The sequence below is a fragment of the Emydura macquarii genome, unplaced genomic scaffold (genome assembly GCF_026122565.2).
Source record: "Emydura macquarii macquarii isolate MOO-44397 ecotype Brisbane River unplaced genomic scaffold, CSIRO-AGI_Emac_v2 contig_2205, whole genome shotgun sequence".
NCBI lineage: Eukaryota > Metazoa > Chordata > Testudines > Chelidae > Emydura > Emydura macquarii.
Genome location: NW_027132342.1, coordinates 20,005,128 through 20,023,599, shown reverse-complemented (window position 1 = coordinate 20,023,599; position 18,472 = coordinate 20,005,128). Strand labels below are relative to the sequence as shown.

Below are 18,472 nucleotides of genomic sequence, written 5' to 3'. Positions count from 1 at the left end.
CCAGCTAAAACACTGAATAACTTATTCCCTTCATTAGGAGCAATTAGAAAGGAATCCCGAGAGGCAAGTTTTTACCTGTCTTGCTATTTACTGAGAAGCATTCTTTCAGAGTGAGAGTTCAAATTAACTTTCTCATGGTTCTGGAGAAATGGCCATCTCAGGAAGCCTGTTGCACCATTAAAAGGGGAACATAAAACCTAGGTTGTCTGAGTAATCATTGCCCTTGAGAAATGGCTCCATGAGATTCTGCAGAAGGTTGTTACTGTCCACATGAAAATTAATAGAAAATTATGATATACCTGACTGCTGGGGGTAGAATCAAGAAAGGGTTACTGAACCCCAAGTCCATCAGAATCTTCTGGAGGAACAAGTTCTCTGGGTCACAGCAGCATATGTCCTAAGATCAAACTTGTGCACTGACTGGCTTTGCAATAGGGGATTGGGAGTTCAACCACAAGGTCTTTAAGCTATTAGTGGCCTGATGGAGTCTCCCTTAAATTGAATGATCTGTGGCTAATCCATCAGCAAAGTGTAGATTTTCATGCCCCCCCCCCCCACACACACCTACCTCGCCTCCCCCTGCCCTGTTAATATTCACACACACACAACCCACCTGCAAAGTTGACATTCATACAATGGGCAGACCTGTGGACTTGATACATGATCTTGTCTGTCTTAATAGTCAAGTGGCCAGAAGGGTCAATCAGGACAAAGCTTTAGTCATCCTGATTTCTTTTTCTGACCTTGACTTTAGTCTCCCAAATATTTACATATGTAGACTTTCCTGAGGATCAAAGACCATTGATAAGGTTCCTTTGAATAGTCCCAATCACTACATGTATAATCTGGGATCTGTACTGATAGTGTTTTTGAGCCATTGCTGCTCCAAGGAGCTGCTTGATTTCCTTTAAAACCTTGAAAGGACTTCACTCAGCTTCTCAGAAGAATTTGGAGAGATTGTTTCCCTAGTGCTCCTCAAGGCGATTAACCTGTTTTGGCTGACTTTTCAGATGAAATTCCAGATGACCTGTAAAGCTGTAAACTCTAAAATGAAATTTCATGAAAGTCCAAAGTCTCGGCATTAGAAGCAATGCACACGATTTCCACCCTACTTTTGCATCCTCTTATGTCTTGCTTCCTCAAAGCAATTTCTTAGGACAGAGCTTCTTTTGGGCAGCCAAATTAGAGTAATGGAACCTAAACAGAGTATTTTGGGCTCTGTCAAAGACATTCTTGGAACAGAGGGCAGAAGCATTAACCATATTTTGGCCCTAAAATCCTTTATGTACAGGCCACTGTTTCAGCCAGGAGAGTGAATGAATGTATCTCTTAAGTGACCCTACATGCAGACAAGGTGGTTTTCAGACTTAATTCTGATTTTTTCCCCTACAAAGAATATTTCTCCATAGTTGGATGGGCACTCCAGTTTTACCAGCTGCAAACATTCAAAATTTATAAGTTGGACCCCAAATCATGAGTGGCTTAAAAATCATGAAATTTTTGTCTTCTGTTTTTGAGCCATTAGAATTCATATCTTCAAGCTTTTCTCCCCAGTCACGAGAACAAGAAACTATTTTTTTCATATGGAAGCAGAGATTCTTGCATAATAAAATGATTCCAAGAGCAGGAGCTTGAAAAAAAATAAAAAACAAAAACCCACCAAGAATTGCTAGTGTCATGATAAAAACTCAAGAGATGGCAACATTTTAGATTGCTACCCTCATTCATTGCTAAGGTTGGAATATCAACTTCATATTCTGCATGTGGTTAAGGGGTATAAAACTGTATTTGGTATAAAGCTGTATGGTTTAAAAATAAATGTTTTCAAGGCCAATCAGGAGTTCCTGAAAGGAAATAGTGCTCTCTCCACCAGAGGCTTGCTTGTTTTGCAAGCAGGAAGCTACAGGGGTTCATATGACTAAACTAGTAGAGTAGTGTCTTGGAAAGCCTTCTGTTTCTTTTTGACAAATTACTAAAAGACTTAATATTTGTCTCTGACCTGCTGTTCTCATATGCAGGGTTCCCTAGCCATCTCTCAGTTTTGTCTAATAAGCACACAGTTCTGCAAAAACAAAAGCAAAGACGTATCATTTATAAATGGTCTCACCATATATCACATGCATTCTTGCTTTGATTGGGGAGCAAGTAAAACACTCAGACACAAATGTATCTGCTGCTTCTGGCTTCCTCTTATTAGAGCAATGGATCTTTAAAATTTACATCTCCCTCCATATTTTTGGAAAGGAGTTTGTGCACTTCTGGCCATTTCCCATAACTAGTGCTTAGAGTGATGGATCCTAACATGGAGAAAGGATAAAACTAGTATTCTTACCTGTAGCATCAACTTTTGTATATAGCATAGTTTTTCAGCCTGTGTTACGCGTACCCCTGGGGATACACAAGACACAGGTAGGGGGTACCTGGGGAAAAACAGAGTGAAGGGGAGGCGGGCGGCAGCTGCCAGCTTTTGGGGAAGGAATGTGGCAGCCCCCAGCTTCCTGCCCAGTCGCAGTTCCCAGCTGGGAGGCAGGTGGCAGCCGCTGGCTTGTGGGGAAGGTGGGCAGCAGCCCTCTGCTTCCCACTGGGTCCCAGCTCCCAGGTGGGAGCCTGGTGGTAGCCTCCTGCGTCTTGTGAGCTGGGCTCACAGATGGGTGGCAGCCACCTGTGCCCCGACTCCTAGCCGAGGGGCAACCTCCGGTGCCCCGTCTTGAAGACGGGCAGCAGCTGCCTGCCCACATCCCTGGGTCCCAGCTGGCACAAAAGCCTCCTCTGCCCCAGCTCAGATTGGGTGTCAGGTGGCAGCCACCTGCAACCTTCCCAGGTGACAGCCCCCCTCCCTGGCTCAAAGCCCAGTGCCCAGAAAACTTGTCCATTTCAATGCTCTTGCTGAACAGTGAAATTGACAACTATGACAGCCCCAGATTTTACCAGTTACCCTCTTTTCCTGTCTTTCTCTCTCTCTCGCCCTCCTTCCCTATCTCTTTCTCACCCCTTTCTCCTCTCAAATCTATGGCAAAAAATTTGGCGCGGTGCTTTATATTCCCCAGCGTTGGCATGCCGCTCAAAGCCTCCTAGCTTTGGCCAACATCACCTCTAGCTCTACTTGAGTTGTGCACCCCTGGTGTAAAGATGGTAACCCTACCCACACTAGATCTGACATCTGTGATATCACGGCCTTATATACTCAGCATTTCTTCCAACATATGGCTCCCATTAGTCTGTAAATATAAAATCCCATGGAAAATTGAGTGTTGGGGTACTTATTCAAATTTTCTGAAGTTAGGGGGTACTTGCTACTTAAAAGGTTGAGAAACACTGGTATATAGGACCTGCTACTCTGGCCAGATCCAGGATATTATGATAGATTCTGTTGTTGGCTGTTGAGCTGTCACAGAATTAAACTGGCGAGAGAGCGTGTTAATGTGAACACACTACTACGTATTCAAACCTTTTTTTCTATCTGCTTTTAATTCCTGCAGTTTGAGAACTAAAATACTGCTTTAACATTTTGTCTCCATAACTTTGGAGTGGAGCTAGATGAATAATTGATTTTTTGGTTCACTGGCAATTTCAGAAGATCAAAAATATTTGTTGCTGGTTGAATCGAAAACGATATTTTGAAATTTTTGGCAAATTGAAAAGTCCAAAAAAATTTCAAGTTGAAACTAAAGTATTTAAAAAATGTTGAAACGTTTCATTTTGTCTGCAAAAAATTTATTTAGACTTTTTTAGGCACTTTGGCAAATACAAAAGAGGGTTCACAAAACAGCCAGAGGAGGAGCCTCCCTTGTAAGCTTTAGATCAGTAGTTAGGGTGCACTCACCTGGGATGTGAGACCTGAGTTCATTTTGCTGTTCTGCCTGATGAGGTGAAGGGATTTGAACAAGGGCCTCCCACATTGGCTCTTCTCTTTAGGCAGAGCAGGGAATTTAAATATGGTCTCCCACATCCCATGTGAGAGCGCCCTAACTACTGACATCCTAACTACTGACATCCTAACTACTGACATCCTTTCCTTTGCTTTTGTCAAAATGCCTGAAAGTCTAAACAGTTTTTTTGGGACAAAACATTTTGTTTTAACATTACTGCAGTGTTTAGAATTTTTCATGGGAGAGTGGGGAGGTTTGGTCAATATATTCATGAATAGTTTTGGTCATCCTGAAACTTCCTTTTTCAGTGAATAAACTATTCATCTGAAAATTTTGCCCAACTCTACTTCGAAAGCGACTGCCTGGGTCATACAGCTAGCTGTCTCTATGCCAGCAGGAGAAGCTGGCATTATGGGGATTTGGGGAAGGGAGGGGGAGAAGGAACTTTTTTTTGTATACTCTGTTTCTAGGAACAGGGGAAGTAGGAGAATACCTTGATGGAATTGCCAGAGTAGTGGATTCTATTTGCAAAAGTTAAAATTAAGGTTAAAAAACACCCCCGGTGTATTCTGTCCTATGTGACTGTCTGTATACTCAAAAGTCTGAGTTTTTTACATGTAATATTAGATTATGTGATAAGATGTAATATATTAGTTATCATCGGCCACAAAAAGTGACTCCATATTTAAGATTATAAAACAGTGTCTGTTCTAAATCTAGTTTTGACATCTTCCTCTTCTTTCACATTGACATTTTGAATACTGATACCCCACTCCTTCAATCTGATTATATGGGCGCAGGGGTCAGCTCAGGCAATAGGATAAAGGGCTTAACCCATACGTTTCAGACTGAGGAGAACTTTTAGGAAGTTTGAGATTAATTGATCCAGCTCTTTCCAATTATGAGTCTTCCAAAATAAAAAAGGGATGTTTCTCTCACTAACTTACATGCAATTTTTTGACCATTTATATCTCAAGTACTTTGTCCTAAAGGCTTCAAACTTATTTTTATACCTTTGAACCGGATGAAAGCTAGTACATAGGGTTAATTTTACTTTAATTTTTTCCCCATTAATATTACAAACTCTATAAAATGTTAGTGGCGTTTCTAAGCCATATAATTGCTGCCATGGAGCTTACAATGGCCACAAGTGCAGCCTGCAGTAAGCACTGTAATGGCCTCTACATACTTTACAAGATTTGCAAATCAAAGCTGCGCATACCTATACAATGTTATATTTTAAATTTCTGTATAAATAGTGAAATACCAGAATACTAAATATGAAAACTAAGTAAAGTTTTAGACAAATTCTTAGTAAAGATAGGGTCATTAATACATATGTTATAAATAATATATATTTAGGAAATTATTAATGTTCATTAAAAAATTAACCAAATCCTTGAAATTGAGGAAATTCACATATGCTTCCCTGTAGTAACTTTAACTCTGCCCCATTAACCTTGACCATACTTCCCCATCAAATACTCAGACATGCCACAAAAATACTGCATGATGTCTTGCAAATTGCTATCCCATATTCAACTTGTGAACCAGAGGCCCCGCCTTTTATGCTTCTTTTTTTGTTATGGGCCAGAGAGCACCTCATCACACATTTTGCATATTCTATATGCCTACCATAAAGTATACTATGTGAGCCTGATCTGACAAGATGCCGAGTACCTTCAACAGACCTTGAAGCCATGGCTCTTAGTACCTTACAGGAGCCTTTCAGGATAGAACTATGTGGATAGAGGCCCTAAATTAGCAAGATACTTACATACATGTTTAATTTTGAGTACGAGTAGTCCTACTGACTTCAACAGGACAACTCACCTTGTTGAAATTTAAGTACATTCTTAAGATTCTTGTTTAAATGGGCCAGAGCTTTGACTACATTCAGTTCACCTTCCCAATATTGATTAGACTCCAATCTCTACGTCAGAGGTCTCCAGAGTGTGGGGCATACCCCCTAGGGGAATATGGGGGAATATTCGGAGGTGTGCGGTGGGGCCCAGGCCAATGCCCACTGTAGGGTGGGGAGGGGGCATCACCCAGTCCCACTCTGCTCTAGCTCTGGCCCCACCCTCATCCCTGGCCCCCATTGCTTATGCCCCTGGCTTCTGGCCATGGCTCGTCACCCAGCTTCCAGCCCGGCCACAATTCCACTCCCAGCTACAGCCTCATCCTAAGGTCCCGACCACAGCCCAGTTGCAGCTCTGTACCCACTCCTGGCCCCAGACAACCCGCAGCTGCAGCCCCTGTCTCACAGCCCGGCTGCAACTCCAGCCCCAGCCTTGTTCTTGACTGTGGCCCTGCTCCAGCCCCTGGCTCCCACCATGGCTGGGAGGGAGGGGAGCATGGACAGGGGTAAAGGGATAAAAAGTTTGGGGACCGCTGCTCTAGATGACCGGCCTAAGATCACCCTTTACACAGCTGGACTGTAAAATCCTACAATTACAGATACATAATACTAGCCTGAAATCACCTAATGTCTGAAATGGTAGGGGAGGTTGGTTGCAGGCTATATCATGCTGTGAAAATCTACAGTGTTGTAATTCATGTATTCCAAAGGAAAGTATAGGTAGGAGAAAGATTAAAGAGGTATGTGTTTAATTCTGTGGAGATATATGGAACTCTAGATGTGTATTTTAAATCTGATGCCTAACTAAAAATCTAAAATTTTCTTTAGTACTTTAGGTCATGAGTTTTTCCAGTTAGTAGGCTCTCCCACAAAAAATAGATACTCTGCCCATTTACTTCATAAAATAACCTAAATCATCAAGTTTTCAGGCCTACAAGAAAATACAGGCTTTGCAGCGTGTCCAGAAGATTAAAAGTCTTGGTTCTGATAGATCAAAGTGAATTCCATAATTGAGGACATCTCATAAAAAACTCCCTTTCATTTGTAGCAACGGGTGCTCCAGCTTGAATACCTCTCTTCTTCCGTACTGCCATAGAGGAAGCAAAAGGTGCAATGCTTCCGATACCAAAACATTTAAGACTCAATAGCCTTTTAAAAAAAAAAAAAAAAAAAAGGCGCCTTGAACTTCTCTCAAAAATGTATCAGGAAGCCGTGCTACTCCTGAAAGTATTTATACTATATGCTGCTGCCTTATGGCTGGCTTATCATACGGCTATCTGCATTATGCACTAGCTTCAGCTTCTGAATATTCTTTTTGCAACTGCCTGTAGTGTCCCTTTCAACAGTCTTGTCTCAAGGTGTCAAAGAAATGATTTTTTATTCGTTAGGTCTGTAACAGAAACAAAACTAGATCTTGATGCTGGGAAAAGACCTGTTTAACTACAGCTGATTGTTAAAATTCCAGAAGCTGCCGTGAATCATGCAGTTCCAAAAATGAAGTTAGGGGTACAAATGATGGATGGTCTCCTCATCCAGGGGTTCCTACACTCCTCTTTCAGTTGCTTTCCCTGACCCACCATCACTGCTTCAATCTTGTTTTAACTAATACTCATCGAGTTTGCCCTCCTCTATTCTGTCTTCATAAAGTCATTGAGTTTATTCATTTCATTGCACTTGCTGGATCTTATGTGAAAAGCTGAGTATACTGAATTCAATGCAGTGCATATTTCCTTACTAACTCTGATGGCCTCCTGTACATGTTACACAGAAGGGGTGGCAAAACTGTTTCCTGAAATAGCCTACATGTGGGATCCCTTAGTACAGATGAATAGTTGTCTAAAACCTGACTGACTTGGAACTATCTGAGGTAATCTGAGGACACAAGAAATTGCCATTTAACCTGCTTCATTCTTTTTGGTGACCTTTCCAGAAAAATGGAAAGTTTGGCGTATGTTGATAGTTGGCAAGATTTGATGACAAGCAAGACCTCCATGACAGGACGTCATTTGTCCTTAAAGAAGTTTTTCCCTGTATGGATGTGTTGATTGTCTCCACCAATATTGCCACACTGGACTTCACTAACCAAGAAGGACTTACATCCAACTTGCAATGAGAGAGTTGGTAGATGCTATGCTGGACGTGAAGAACTTTTCTTTGTCTCCTGCACAGTTACTGCATGTGACTGCAAATATTCTATAAATTTGCAATCAAATTCAGCCAGGGACTTGCAGTGCTCTAGTCATCCTCCTTAGGCTTTACCCTCCTCTATAAACCATCATGAGTTGTAAGGGTGATGTTAAGAGGACAATTAGAGGTCACTATATTAATGATGGACAAAAGATTTTTATGCAGTTCCAAACCCTCAGTAGTGGCCTAATGGCAGTATTTTACTTCAGAACCATCTGGAACCTCAAGTTTTATCAGCCTCTAAGTCTTAAGAGTCTAAGACATCGACTACTACAACATGTTCTTTGCCCCATGGGGAAGAGGTGTCCTGACCTCAAATCACAGAAGATAAAAAGGTCTGTCCTGATTACATTTTCTTGCTCCATCTCCAATCCCATTCCAAATACTTGATCTATGCTGTATCCAGCTCTGTCAGCTGATCTATAAACTAGTTTTTATAGTCTTCTTCTTGTCACGATACCTGACATCCGTGCCTGAACCTATGCAGAAGTCGTTAACTTCAGTGAAGTTACCAGACATTGCCAGCCTTGGTGCCTCAGCACAGTGAAGAACCTGATCATTTCAGCAAAGGCCTCTTTGGTATTTCAGAGTGACCAGTGCACCAATATTATTTGACATTCAAGTCTTAGAATGGGGTTAGATACTTATAGCTACCTTTAGGGCTGCAGACCTCCTCCTTGTGAATGTGGCTACAAAAAACACAGCCATACCTCTTGCCTGACTTCCCTATGTCTTGTGCTGCATAGTATACTTGGCTGAAGTCTGTTGCACCAACAACTGCAACATCATCTAGCCTGGTTTTGCTTGTGCCTGCAGAGCTTGGTTTAAGAACCTTAAATCTGAATATTCTCAAGTCCAAAACATTGTTTTTGTTCAATGTTTTAATATATTCATTTAAAGTATAATTTGTAATCTTTCTTCTAATCTAATCTTCTGTCTCTGAATTGGAAAAATTTCAGATTTACTTCCATCTCCAGCTCATGCTGGACCTATTTCAGATCTTATATCAATATCTTCATATCGCTTGTATTACTACATATAACCAGATTGAGGTAAAGTCTTGTATGCATCTGGAATGGGGGAACTCTGTCTAGTACACTGACAAATTTAGTAGTTCCCTTTTAAACCCAAGATTTTAACTCTTTTAAGTAGTTATAATTTACCTAATCCTAATTTTAACTATGCTCTAGATATGATGTACAGTGTTTTCTGATGCTGCAAGACAGGCACTTTCTAATGTTGGTTAATTGCATTTGTCAAAATATATTCATTCTCATAATCAAATCTTTTAACTCCAGTTTGATTAAAGAATTGGAATCTGCTAGCATAGGAAATAGACCTATATAATAACTTCCTTGGCCACTAGCTCTTAGTGGCTTATGTCCCTTACCAGCATGATTGTCACAAAGTCCTGTGTAGCAATTGTAGGGAAAACTCTAATCCTCTTGCTCAACCCAACAATTAAATAAATTCCTAAACAAAAAAAAACGTCTTGGATTAATAAAACAAAGAGTATTTAAAGAACTAAAAACTTAGTTAAAAACCCCAACCAAGAAAATGTAGGGTTCTTTACTTCTCCATAAATGTATGTTAAATTTAAACATTTTTAAAAGCTTTTCACTGATGTGAGATACTGGAGACTTCTGTTAACTGTTTACATTTGTGAATAACTTGTAATGACAATTTATGAACCTCTGGCAAGCATTGGGTATCTTGTTAAAGTGAAATTGCTGATGTTCTATGGAGTCAAGAGACAGGTGACTTTCAAACTTCCCCCTGCTTTTACCACTATGCTTATTTTAAAAAAATAAAGCTTTAAACTCTCTATTTACTATTTTATTTTGGTTATAAAATCACTACTAAACCAGAACAGTAACTTATTTCCTGTCTCTGACAAGTTGCATGAATGAGGTGACTTTTTAGCAAGATGGCCACTGCCGACAAGTGTCTTAAAAATGACAAATTATTGCATCTTCTCAGATACTTTTAATGGTTTATTGAAGTATTTTTCATCGTTATGGTCTGATTGTTGATTTAAGGAAAATTCTACTCTTTTTAAAAAATTGTATCGTTATGGAATTTAGTCAAATAAGTAAAGATGGTTGGTAACCTATTTTTGCTGAGTTAAGTGTTTTCACATGGGGAAAAAATCAAATACATCTTTGCAGAATCTCATTTTGCATAATAATATGGAGTTTTGGGTAGTGCTTTGTTCCTTCTCAGTATGAACTGATTGGGTTATGTTTATCTTGCTTTGTCTTTCCTCCTTACAAACTCACGGGTAGCTGATTTCATTAGAACTTTATGGTTTATTGTAGCTGGATTTCAAATTAGAAACAAAATGTAATTGCTGTGTGTACCTTTATGGGCACATTTTAAAAGAATGTTCACTCATCACCAACATTTTTTTTTATTTTTTTTTTTTTTTTTTTTTTTTAAGGGGGTGAGACTTCATCCAGACCTTTTATTTAACCGGTCCAGGAATGGCTTCTAAACGCTTATCTATAATAAAACTTAGATTTCAGCAGTTTCAAGGATGATTAAGACCAAGTCATGTATCTCCTAGTGTGGGCTGATAACTGTCACTGCAGATTATCTGTTAATCAGTTAGCTAAAAACAGTGTTGCAGTGACTTGGACCTTTTAAATTGTTTAGCTAAATACAGAATGTCTGTTACTTCAATCTTTTTCATGAACTTTGGTTAGTAAACAGGTTTTAAGACAGGGTGGGAGATGATCGTTCTCAGGTCATACAGCACAAATTGGATCTGACTTAATGCTAGTCATTTTTTCTGCTTTATTTCTTCTCTGTCAACTGCATGATGTCATCATTCCAAATGCCACATAGTTTTTGTAGCAATACTGAAATAATCTTATCTGAAGTTTCATAAAGAAAAATTGTTCACTTCCCAATATTTTACTTGAAAAAATCATGCAAACTCCATTTATAATATTATTTGTCCTATAGAATAAGCTATTCCTTTTGTCCCACCCTCAAATAATCATATGCATCTCTTTTCAGAGGATGGACCTTGGAGAATGTCTGAAGGTGCATGACCTGGCATTAAGAGCAGATTATGAAATTGCATCCAAAGAACAAGACTTTTTCTTTGAGCTTGATGTATGTTTTTTGCCTTAAAATATGCTGTTCTCTCTACTGCTGGTTATGCACATACAGTAGATGAACTATGCAGTAATATGTTGAGTATAGAGCAGTGGTTCTCAACCTGTTTACCATTGTGGGCCACCTATGCAGTTCTAGGTGTTACGTGGGCCACATCCACACAATATATAACTCTCTGTATGGCCCTGAGGATGTCCATGTAGGCTGCATCTGTGTGTTGATTGGGCTTGAGAACTACTGGCATAGAGAGAGAACATAAATCTTGTCTACAAAACTAATTTATAGATTTGGGGGTTGGGGCTCTTACATGAATATCTAGATACTACAGTGGTGGGGCCATATGAGTAGCTAAGCACCAGTCTGCATTGCAAGTGTGTAGCTAGAACTGAGTATTGTGTTTGTGGGTAGGCAGTTAAAAGCCTCCCGTTGAGTCTGTTATCCCCATGAGTCTGGATGTCATGAGACTGTTGCCACCAACAGCAGCTCCAGTCTCAAAACTGATTGTTCATTTCAGTGTACAAATGGCTAATCACAAATGTATGTCTTGAGGAGAGGCCTTAGAATGCTACACAGAATTAAAAGTATATTTATGTTTTGCATCTGGGCTAACAAATTGTATACCATAGTGGTTATTTGTGCTTTGAGTAGTCAAATTGTGAGCTCCCATATTGTAATGCATTTTTAGTTTTAACCCATATTGGCTGGTTGAGGTAAACCTTAGGCTGCTCTCTAGGACTTGAACACTGGTTAAAAATTATCCTTTTTTTCTAGTGAAGAGAACCTAAAAAGAGTTTATTAGGTAATTTCCACACTCTCTCTTAACTATGGCTTTGTCTAAATTATGATTTTAAATGGTTAATTTAGAACATGTTAGAGAACACATACTAACATCACACCTTAATACCTAGTCTAGACATCATATAATGGTACTGCCAGGTACCCCAATCCTATAATTTAGAATTTTAATGGAACCTTTTTAAAAAGAAACTTTAAAAAAAATGACAATAGTGAGTGAAGTGTTTTTAGTCTAATGGAAAATGCTTGTTCTTTCTGGCAGTGATAGTTTTTTGATGTTGTAGGCAATGGATCACCTACAGTCATTCATTGCGGACTGTGACAGAAGAACTGAAGTGGCTAAGAAAAGACTAGCAGAAACCCAAGAAGAGATCAGTGCTGAAGTTGCAGCTAAAGTAAGCATTTAAAACTGGTTCCTGACATGCTGCAAAGCCCTTTTGGACTGCTAAAGGAAATACTAATAATTGGGGTGATTTTCCGCTATCAGAAAGCAACCATTTCTTATTTAGCAGAAGTATACTTGAGGTGAACTCAATTGAGACTATCCACTAGTGCAAATAGAACCATTTATATAAGGAAGGAATTTTAGGCTTTGACAGGCTACCCAAACTGAGGATTTTTGTGTGTGACAGAGAAATTCCTTCTCCCCAAATCTGTTCCTAACATTAGTGTTTCCCAAACTTTTTACTAAGGCTACCCACTAACAGCATTTTGTTCTTTTTTTTTTTGCAACCCACCATTACGTATATGCATCCTCCACCCTGGCACCACAACCCTAATCCTGGCCTGTGGGGGGAGTTTAGAAAGTAAATCTGTCCCACGCTGACCCCACAGCAGCAACTCCTGTCCCACAGGGCTGGACCTGACTCCATGCTCCAGCTGGGCCAAACCTGAGTGGTACAGCCCCCCTGTGTGCCAGATTGCAACTCCCAAAGTGGGGAGCCAAGGTAGGAGCTGCCACCGCCTCTCCCATCCCAGTGCCTCCCCTTTGGGCTGTGAGAAATGTTTATTTGCCCAGGCCAGAGCCCAGTGATGGGTTAAGCTGGCCCTGGATGTGATGACCCATCTAAAACCTTCCTGCAACCCACTGTTTGGAAAACGCTGCCTAAAATGGGAGGGAAGAACAGGGAGATGACTGGTCATCCATTTCTCCTTCAGGACACTTCAGTCTCTATGGTGTCACATGTCATGAAAAAGTGATAGCTCCATTTTTTCCCCAGAATCTCAGCAGTTGAGAGCCTAGTAGTTCATGCTGTCTCATCTAGTTTTTGTAACTGAAAAATCCAAGTCTCTTTCCAGTGAGTGCATACATGTGTTTGGAGGAATGGTTATATAAAATATTAATTTTATAAACCTGTTTATTGGACACAGCAATGACCTTATAATTTTTGCATTAGTCAGGATTTCTAAACACATTTATGCTCTTGAAGTGAAGTATAATCAGAGACTAAGCAAGTAGAGTACAAATAGTCCTTTCAGCAGCCATGAGAGTCTGGCATCATAACAGTTGCCATCATAAAAGTCCCAGAGGCAACTGTATACATTTCATAACGTGTGAATATGTGCGGGGATTTCCTACTCTGGATATACTAGTTGGAAAACACAGGGTGAGCAGGGCCTTTTTTCAGTTTGCCTTGGGATCCACTACTTGCTCACATAAAGATACCTCTGATCCACATGTCTCCATTGACTTTGCCTTAAAGTTTATTTCATATAGCAATAACTTCGGGATATTAATCCCAACAAGCACAATCTAGCCTCTCTGAGCAAAACCCACATGTAAAAAGCCTGTAAACCTGCCTGTATTGTGTTCCCCATTGTTTTTCCAAGGCTGAACGAGTTCATGAATTGAATGAAGAAATTGGGAAGCTATTGGCCAAAGTAGAACAGCTGGGAGCTGATGGAAATGTGGAGGAATCCCAGAAAGTAATGGATGAAGTGGAGAAAGCCCGGGCAAAGAAGAGAGAAGCAGAGGTAACTTTTGTTGTTTTTACATCTCTGAATTCATTGACACTTCATTCCAGATGGTCCTTAGGAGATAAGATCAGATCTCTTAAACCATATTTCTCTGAATAATCTGGTTCAGATTGTTCAGCATATATTGAAAGATTTTAAACTGCTTGTATTATTTTTATTGCCAAAATGGAAATGGTTGAGTGTGTCTTTGACTTGAACTTTTATGTAAAGGAATTTTTTCTCTTGAAGGTATGTATTTTTGGCACCTAACATATATTTGTGCATTCAAAAATTAACTTAAATTTAGTTAGCAGCTATGTACTATACAATTTTTTTTACCAACCAGCAGCACTTCCTTAATTTTGATTCAGGGTATGAGGCTGTCCAACTCTAAAGCTATTTTTGCAACAAAGTTAGATGGCTTATATAGATCAACAGAATAGTGCTGAAAATATTCTGTTCAGTCCATTGGGGTCTCTGTTGGTATTCCCAATCGTTTATAAAATAAAACTTTTTTTAGGTAGTCCTGCACTATTTCAGGTGTATTTATTTCCATAGATGAGGCTTTTACTTAAGTTGAGCTGTTTAATTTCTGTGGACATTGCATTTGGTTCTACAGTTTTGTCAGGGCCCAGGGTAAATCACACTGTGTGAGCCCCCCTTAACATCGCAGATCGTTTTCACATGTTTTGGGCCTGGTTGCTTCCTGAATTTCCAACTTCCAGCGCCACGTGATCGGAGCCGGAAATGCAAAGTCGTCATCTTCATTGCAGTAAAAAAAAATTGGGCGGGTTTGGTCACATTTTTGGAGGTACTTCTGCTCTTCTTTGGGCAGAACTTGGCAACTCTTGGCAACTCTTGTGATGTCGAAGTGTGGGGGCCCCCAAAGCATGGCGCCCAGGGCAGTTGCCCTGATTCGCCGTACCCTCAGGACAGCTCTGACAATTGTTAGACCAGTTGGTGCCATGGTCTGTGCTGGTAAGAAGACTAGTTTTAAGCCTTATATATGATGAGTTGCACTGAGTTGTGTAATTCAGACAAGTCAAACCAGTTTCATTGGAGCTCTTGAAAGGATCTTTTCACTCAGATGGCCAAACAAATTTGGTCAATTAAAAGTAACCCTTCAGTAGAGATCAAGACTGGAAAGATGATTTTTTCAGAATATTATTAGCATTTTAAATAGGTTCACAATGGAAACCACTGTGCAATCTTCACAGATATGGTGCTCGCTGCTAATATTTATTAGCTATGTTGAACTCACAAAAATTGTCAGACTTCTCCAAAGTAACCTACTCTGGAGTAGAGATTAAAGAACAAGTCCATTTTCTTTTGTTTTTATTTGGAATGCAAAATCAATTGTCCATGGCCCATTTTTTTGGAGTTAGTATCCAAATAATGCTATATTTAAAAATAATGAAACTTTTGTATTTTAATGAAGAGACATTTGATTTATACTTTACATGGATAAAATTAATAGTAAAATAGGTCTAATATAGACTCCTGAATTACTTTGACTCTAATTGACATGTGTACCCTGTATGTATGTTGCTTCTGGTAAGAAATTCTTATGTTCATATTTTCATGTATTGAAGAGTAAGAAGCTCTCATAATGTCTCTTCCTCCCCAGGAAGTGTACAGGAATTCAATGCCTGCCTCCAGCTTTCAGCAGCAGAAGCTCCGTGTCTGTGAAGTGTGTTCTGCCTACCTTGGTCTTCATGATAACGACAGGCGACTTGCTGACCACTTTGGAGGAAAACTGCACTTAGGGTTTATTGAAATAAGAGAGAAACTTGAAGAGCTCAGGGTAAATCAGTCTTGCTTCTTTTCCCCCCTCTTTTACTCGTTACTTTATCACTTATGAGAAGATTTTAATGGAAACTTTTATTGTGTATTAATTTATTTTTTCATTTTGCTGTTCATCTTGTAAATTTAAAACTTTTGAGGCATGCCCATCTTACAGATTGATGGAGTGGTAGGTTAAAGATAATGACAGGACAGTTGTAAAAAGTGATCCAGATCACTTAGTATGCTGGATTCATTTTGAACAGTCTGCATTTTAATACAGCCAAATGCAAAATCATACATATATCTTGTAGGAAAAATGTAGTTCATACTTACAAAAAGAGGAACTGTCTCCTGGAAGGCACTGACATTGAAAAGGGGGCTTGATGGTGATGGTGGATAAACTGAGTTCTCTGTATGATACTATAGCTAAGAAGGGTAATGTGATTCTTGGATGTACAAATGGGCATATTGAGTAGGAGCGGGGAGGTGGTATTTCCTCAGTCTTCAACATGAGCAGGACCATTATTGGAATATAGTGTCCAATTCTGGTGACTATGCTTCCAAAAATATGTTGAAAAATTGGACATGATCCAGAAAAGATCTACAAGAAAGACTAAAGGTCTGGAAATCCTGCCTTAATGAGAGACTAAAGAACTCAATCTATTCAACGTATCCAAGAAAAGGTTAATAGGTGACTTGATCACCCTGTAAAAGTACCTGCTTGGGGAGAAGATGTTGGTAGCAGAAGGCTCTTCAGTTTAGCAGACAAAAGCATAACGAGGTCCAATGCCTGGAAGTTGAAGCTAGATAAACTCAAATGAGATATATGGTGCAAATTTTTAATGGTAGCTTAATCATTTAAATAACTTCACCAGATCCCTAGGTGTTTTCTCCATCACTTGAAATCTTTAAATCAAGATTGAATTAAATGACAAAAACTTTAACAGAGAGTTAAGGTTTCTTAGTGATAGCCTGTGCCATTCTACAATGTCAAGTTCAGAAAACTTCTGAAAACTAGGAAATAGAGTTAAGGTAAAAGCCAACACAACCTTCCCCCTCTTTTAGTGATGCACACACATGCACTTTCTCTGTCTTTTCACTGTAAAGGTCAGGCGCTATCTGCACTTGCACTGTATTCAGACATTGAGCCTGCTCCCTCAACAGAATACTGCATTTCTAAAATTTAACAACTACTTCATACCCTTTTATGACCCATTCACGCTTACACACGCAGGATATGACCTAAAATTACGCTTTCCCCAACACATCAAATCCACAGACTGCTCATATTCCACCTCACTACTGTCCGTAACCATGGGAAGAAGACCCCAGTGCCCTGCACCAGATACAGCCTACATAATTCTGTATTGAAATGGTGCCGACTGGAACCCCAAGTTACACATGTTCACCTCTTTCCTTTGATAACATATATGGGCGGATTCAGACCCAGATCTCCTCATATCACAGTCACAGGTCTTCCGAGCTGCTTCAACTTATTCCATTCAATACAATACCTAACACAATAAATGCAGCTGGAGTACATGCAGATAATTTCTAGTGGCATTTGTCAGCTCAAAGAAAGCTGTGGTAAGGTTGTGTGAGCATGTACCTTGACTGTATTTTCTGGTTTTCAGGAAGGTTTGAATTTTTGCAGAACTCAGCATTCTGGAAGTGTGTGAGCTATCATGCAACCATAACCCTGTGTTAACAAAGTCTTTTGCCATTTAATTTCCTGGCTTTTTAAACAAAGAAATGTTTGTTGGTAAGAATTTGTGGTCATTGAGGCAGTTGTAATTCTCACCTAGATTTGCAGTTGATATGCTATTGTGGCTAGGTAATAATAAAAAACCCTAGCTTTTATAAGTGCTTGTCATCAGTAGCTCTCAAAGAACTTTTATATTATGTCCATTTTACAGAAGGAAACATGAGGCACAGAGAGATGAAGTGACTTGCCCAAGGTCACCCAAGAGGCCAGTGGCAGAGTTAGGAATAGTCCTAGTTTAGTGGTCTTTCCAGCAGGCTACACAATTGCTCTGTGGTTCCTAACTGCTCCTACCCTCTGCACATTTTGTTATAGTGGAATGGGGAAAATGGTCACGTTCTGAAATGTTTGCAATGTGTAGCTGCTAACTGGGCCAATGAGAGAAATCTCATCCAATTAGTCCCAAAACCTTGACAGTTTTATTACATGGTTGTTGCAGTAACTTTTGAGTATACAAGAGAAGACTGATGTGTGTCTGTCTCCTTCTCCCTTCTACACCGTCATTGCCCACAACATGAAGCACCTCTACCACCGCCATTTCCAGTTCCCCTTCCTCTTCCTGTTCCATTAAGACATTAGTTGGCACTGTACAAGCTATTAACATGTAAGAAGTTGCTCCTTGCGATCTCCTGTCCTGTGCTGCTAAGTATGCTTATCCCAGGCACCAGCTTAACCACAGCTTAACCACACTACTTTGGTTATAAGTTCCAGAGGGATAGCCGTGTTAGTCTGTATACAGCAAAAACAACGAGAGTCCTGTAGCGCTTTAAAGACTAACACATTTAATTTCTGCAGGCATAAGTGGGTTACAACCCGCAAAAGCTTATGCCTGCAGAAATTAAATGTGTTAGTCTTTAAAGCGCTACAGGACTCTCGTTGTTTTTACTCTGGTTATGTAGCTCAGGGTACATGTTGAGCTGGGTCCCCCATTCTCACCTGGGACTCTTGCTTCGGGGTCAGCCAGGCTTCCCCATCCATCCCCTAGGGCCACACAGTTGGCCCTTCCTCCAAAGCAGGTCTCTCTCTCTCTCTCTCTCTCTCTCTCTCTCTCTCTCTCTCTCTCTCTCACACTCACACACAGGAGTGATGTGTATCTTAACTATTCATATTCTGGATTTCAGATGTTTAAATTTA

General features: G+C 39.9%; 1 protein-coding gene across 5 annotated transcripts in view; it reads left to right on the top strand.

The window, feature by feature from the left end:
* Positions 1-18,472, top strand: part of LUC7L2 (LUC7 like 2, pre-mRNA splicing factor) — a 51,990-nt gene that overhangs the window by 16,776 nt on the left and 16,742 nt on the right. For all 5 annotated transcript variants that reach the window (XM_067559644.1, XM_067559645.1, XM_067559643.1 and 2 more), the window contains 4 exons: positions 10,939-11,037; positions 12,120-12,230; positions 13,666-13,809; positions 15,419-15,595. In XM_067559644.1, coding sequence (XP_067415745.1) covers positions 10,939-11,037; positions 12,120-12,230; positions 13,666-13,809; positions 15,419-15,595 — 531 coding nt within the window. The remainder of the gene's footprint in view (positions 1-10,938; positions 11,038-12,119; positions 12,231-13,665; positions 13,810-15,418; positions 15,596-18,472) is intronic.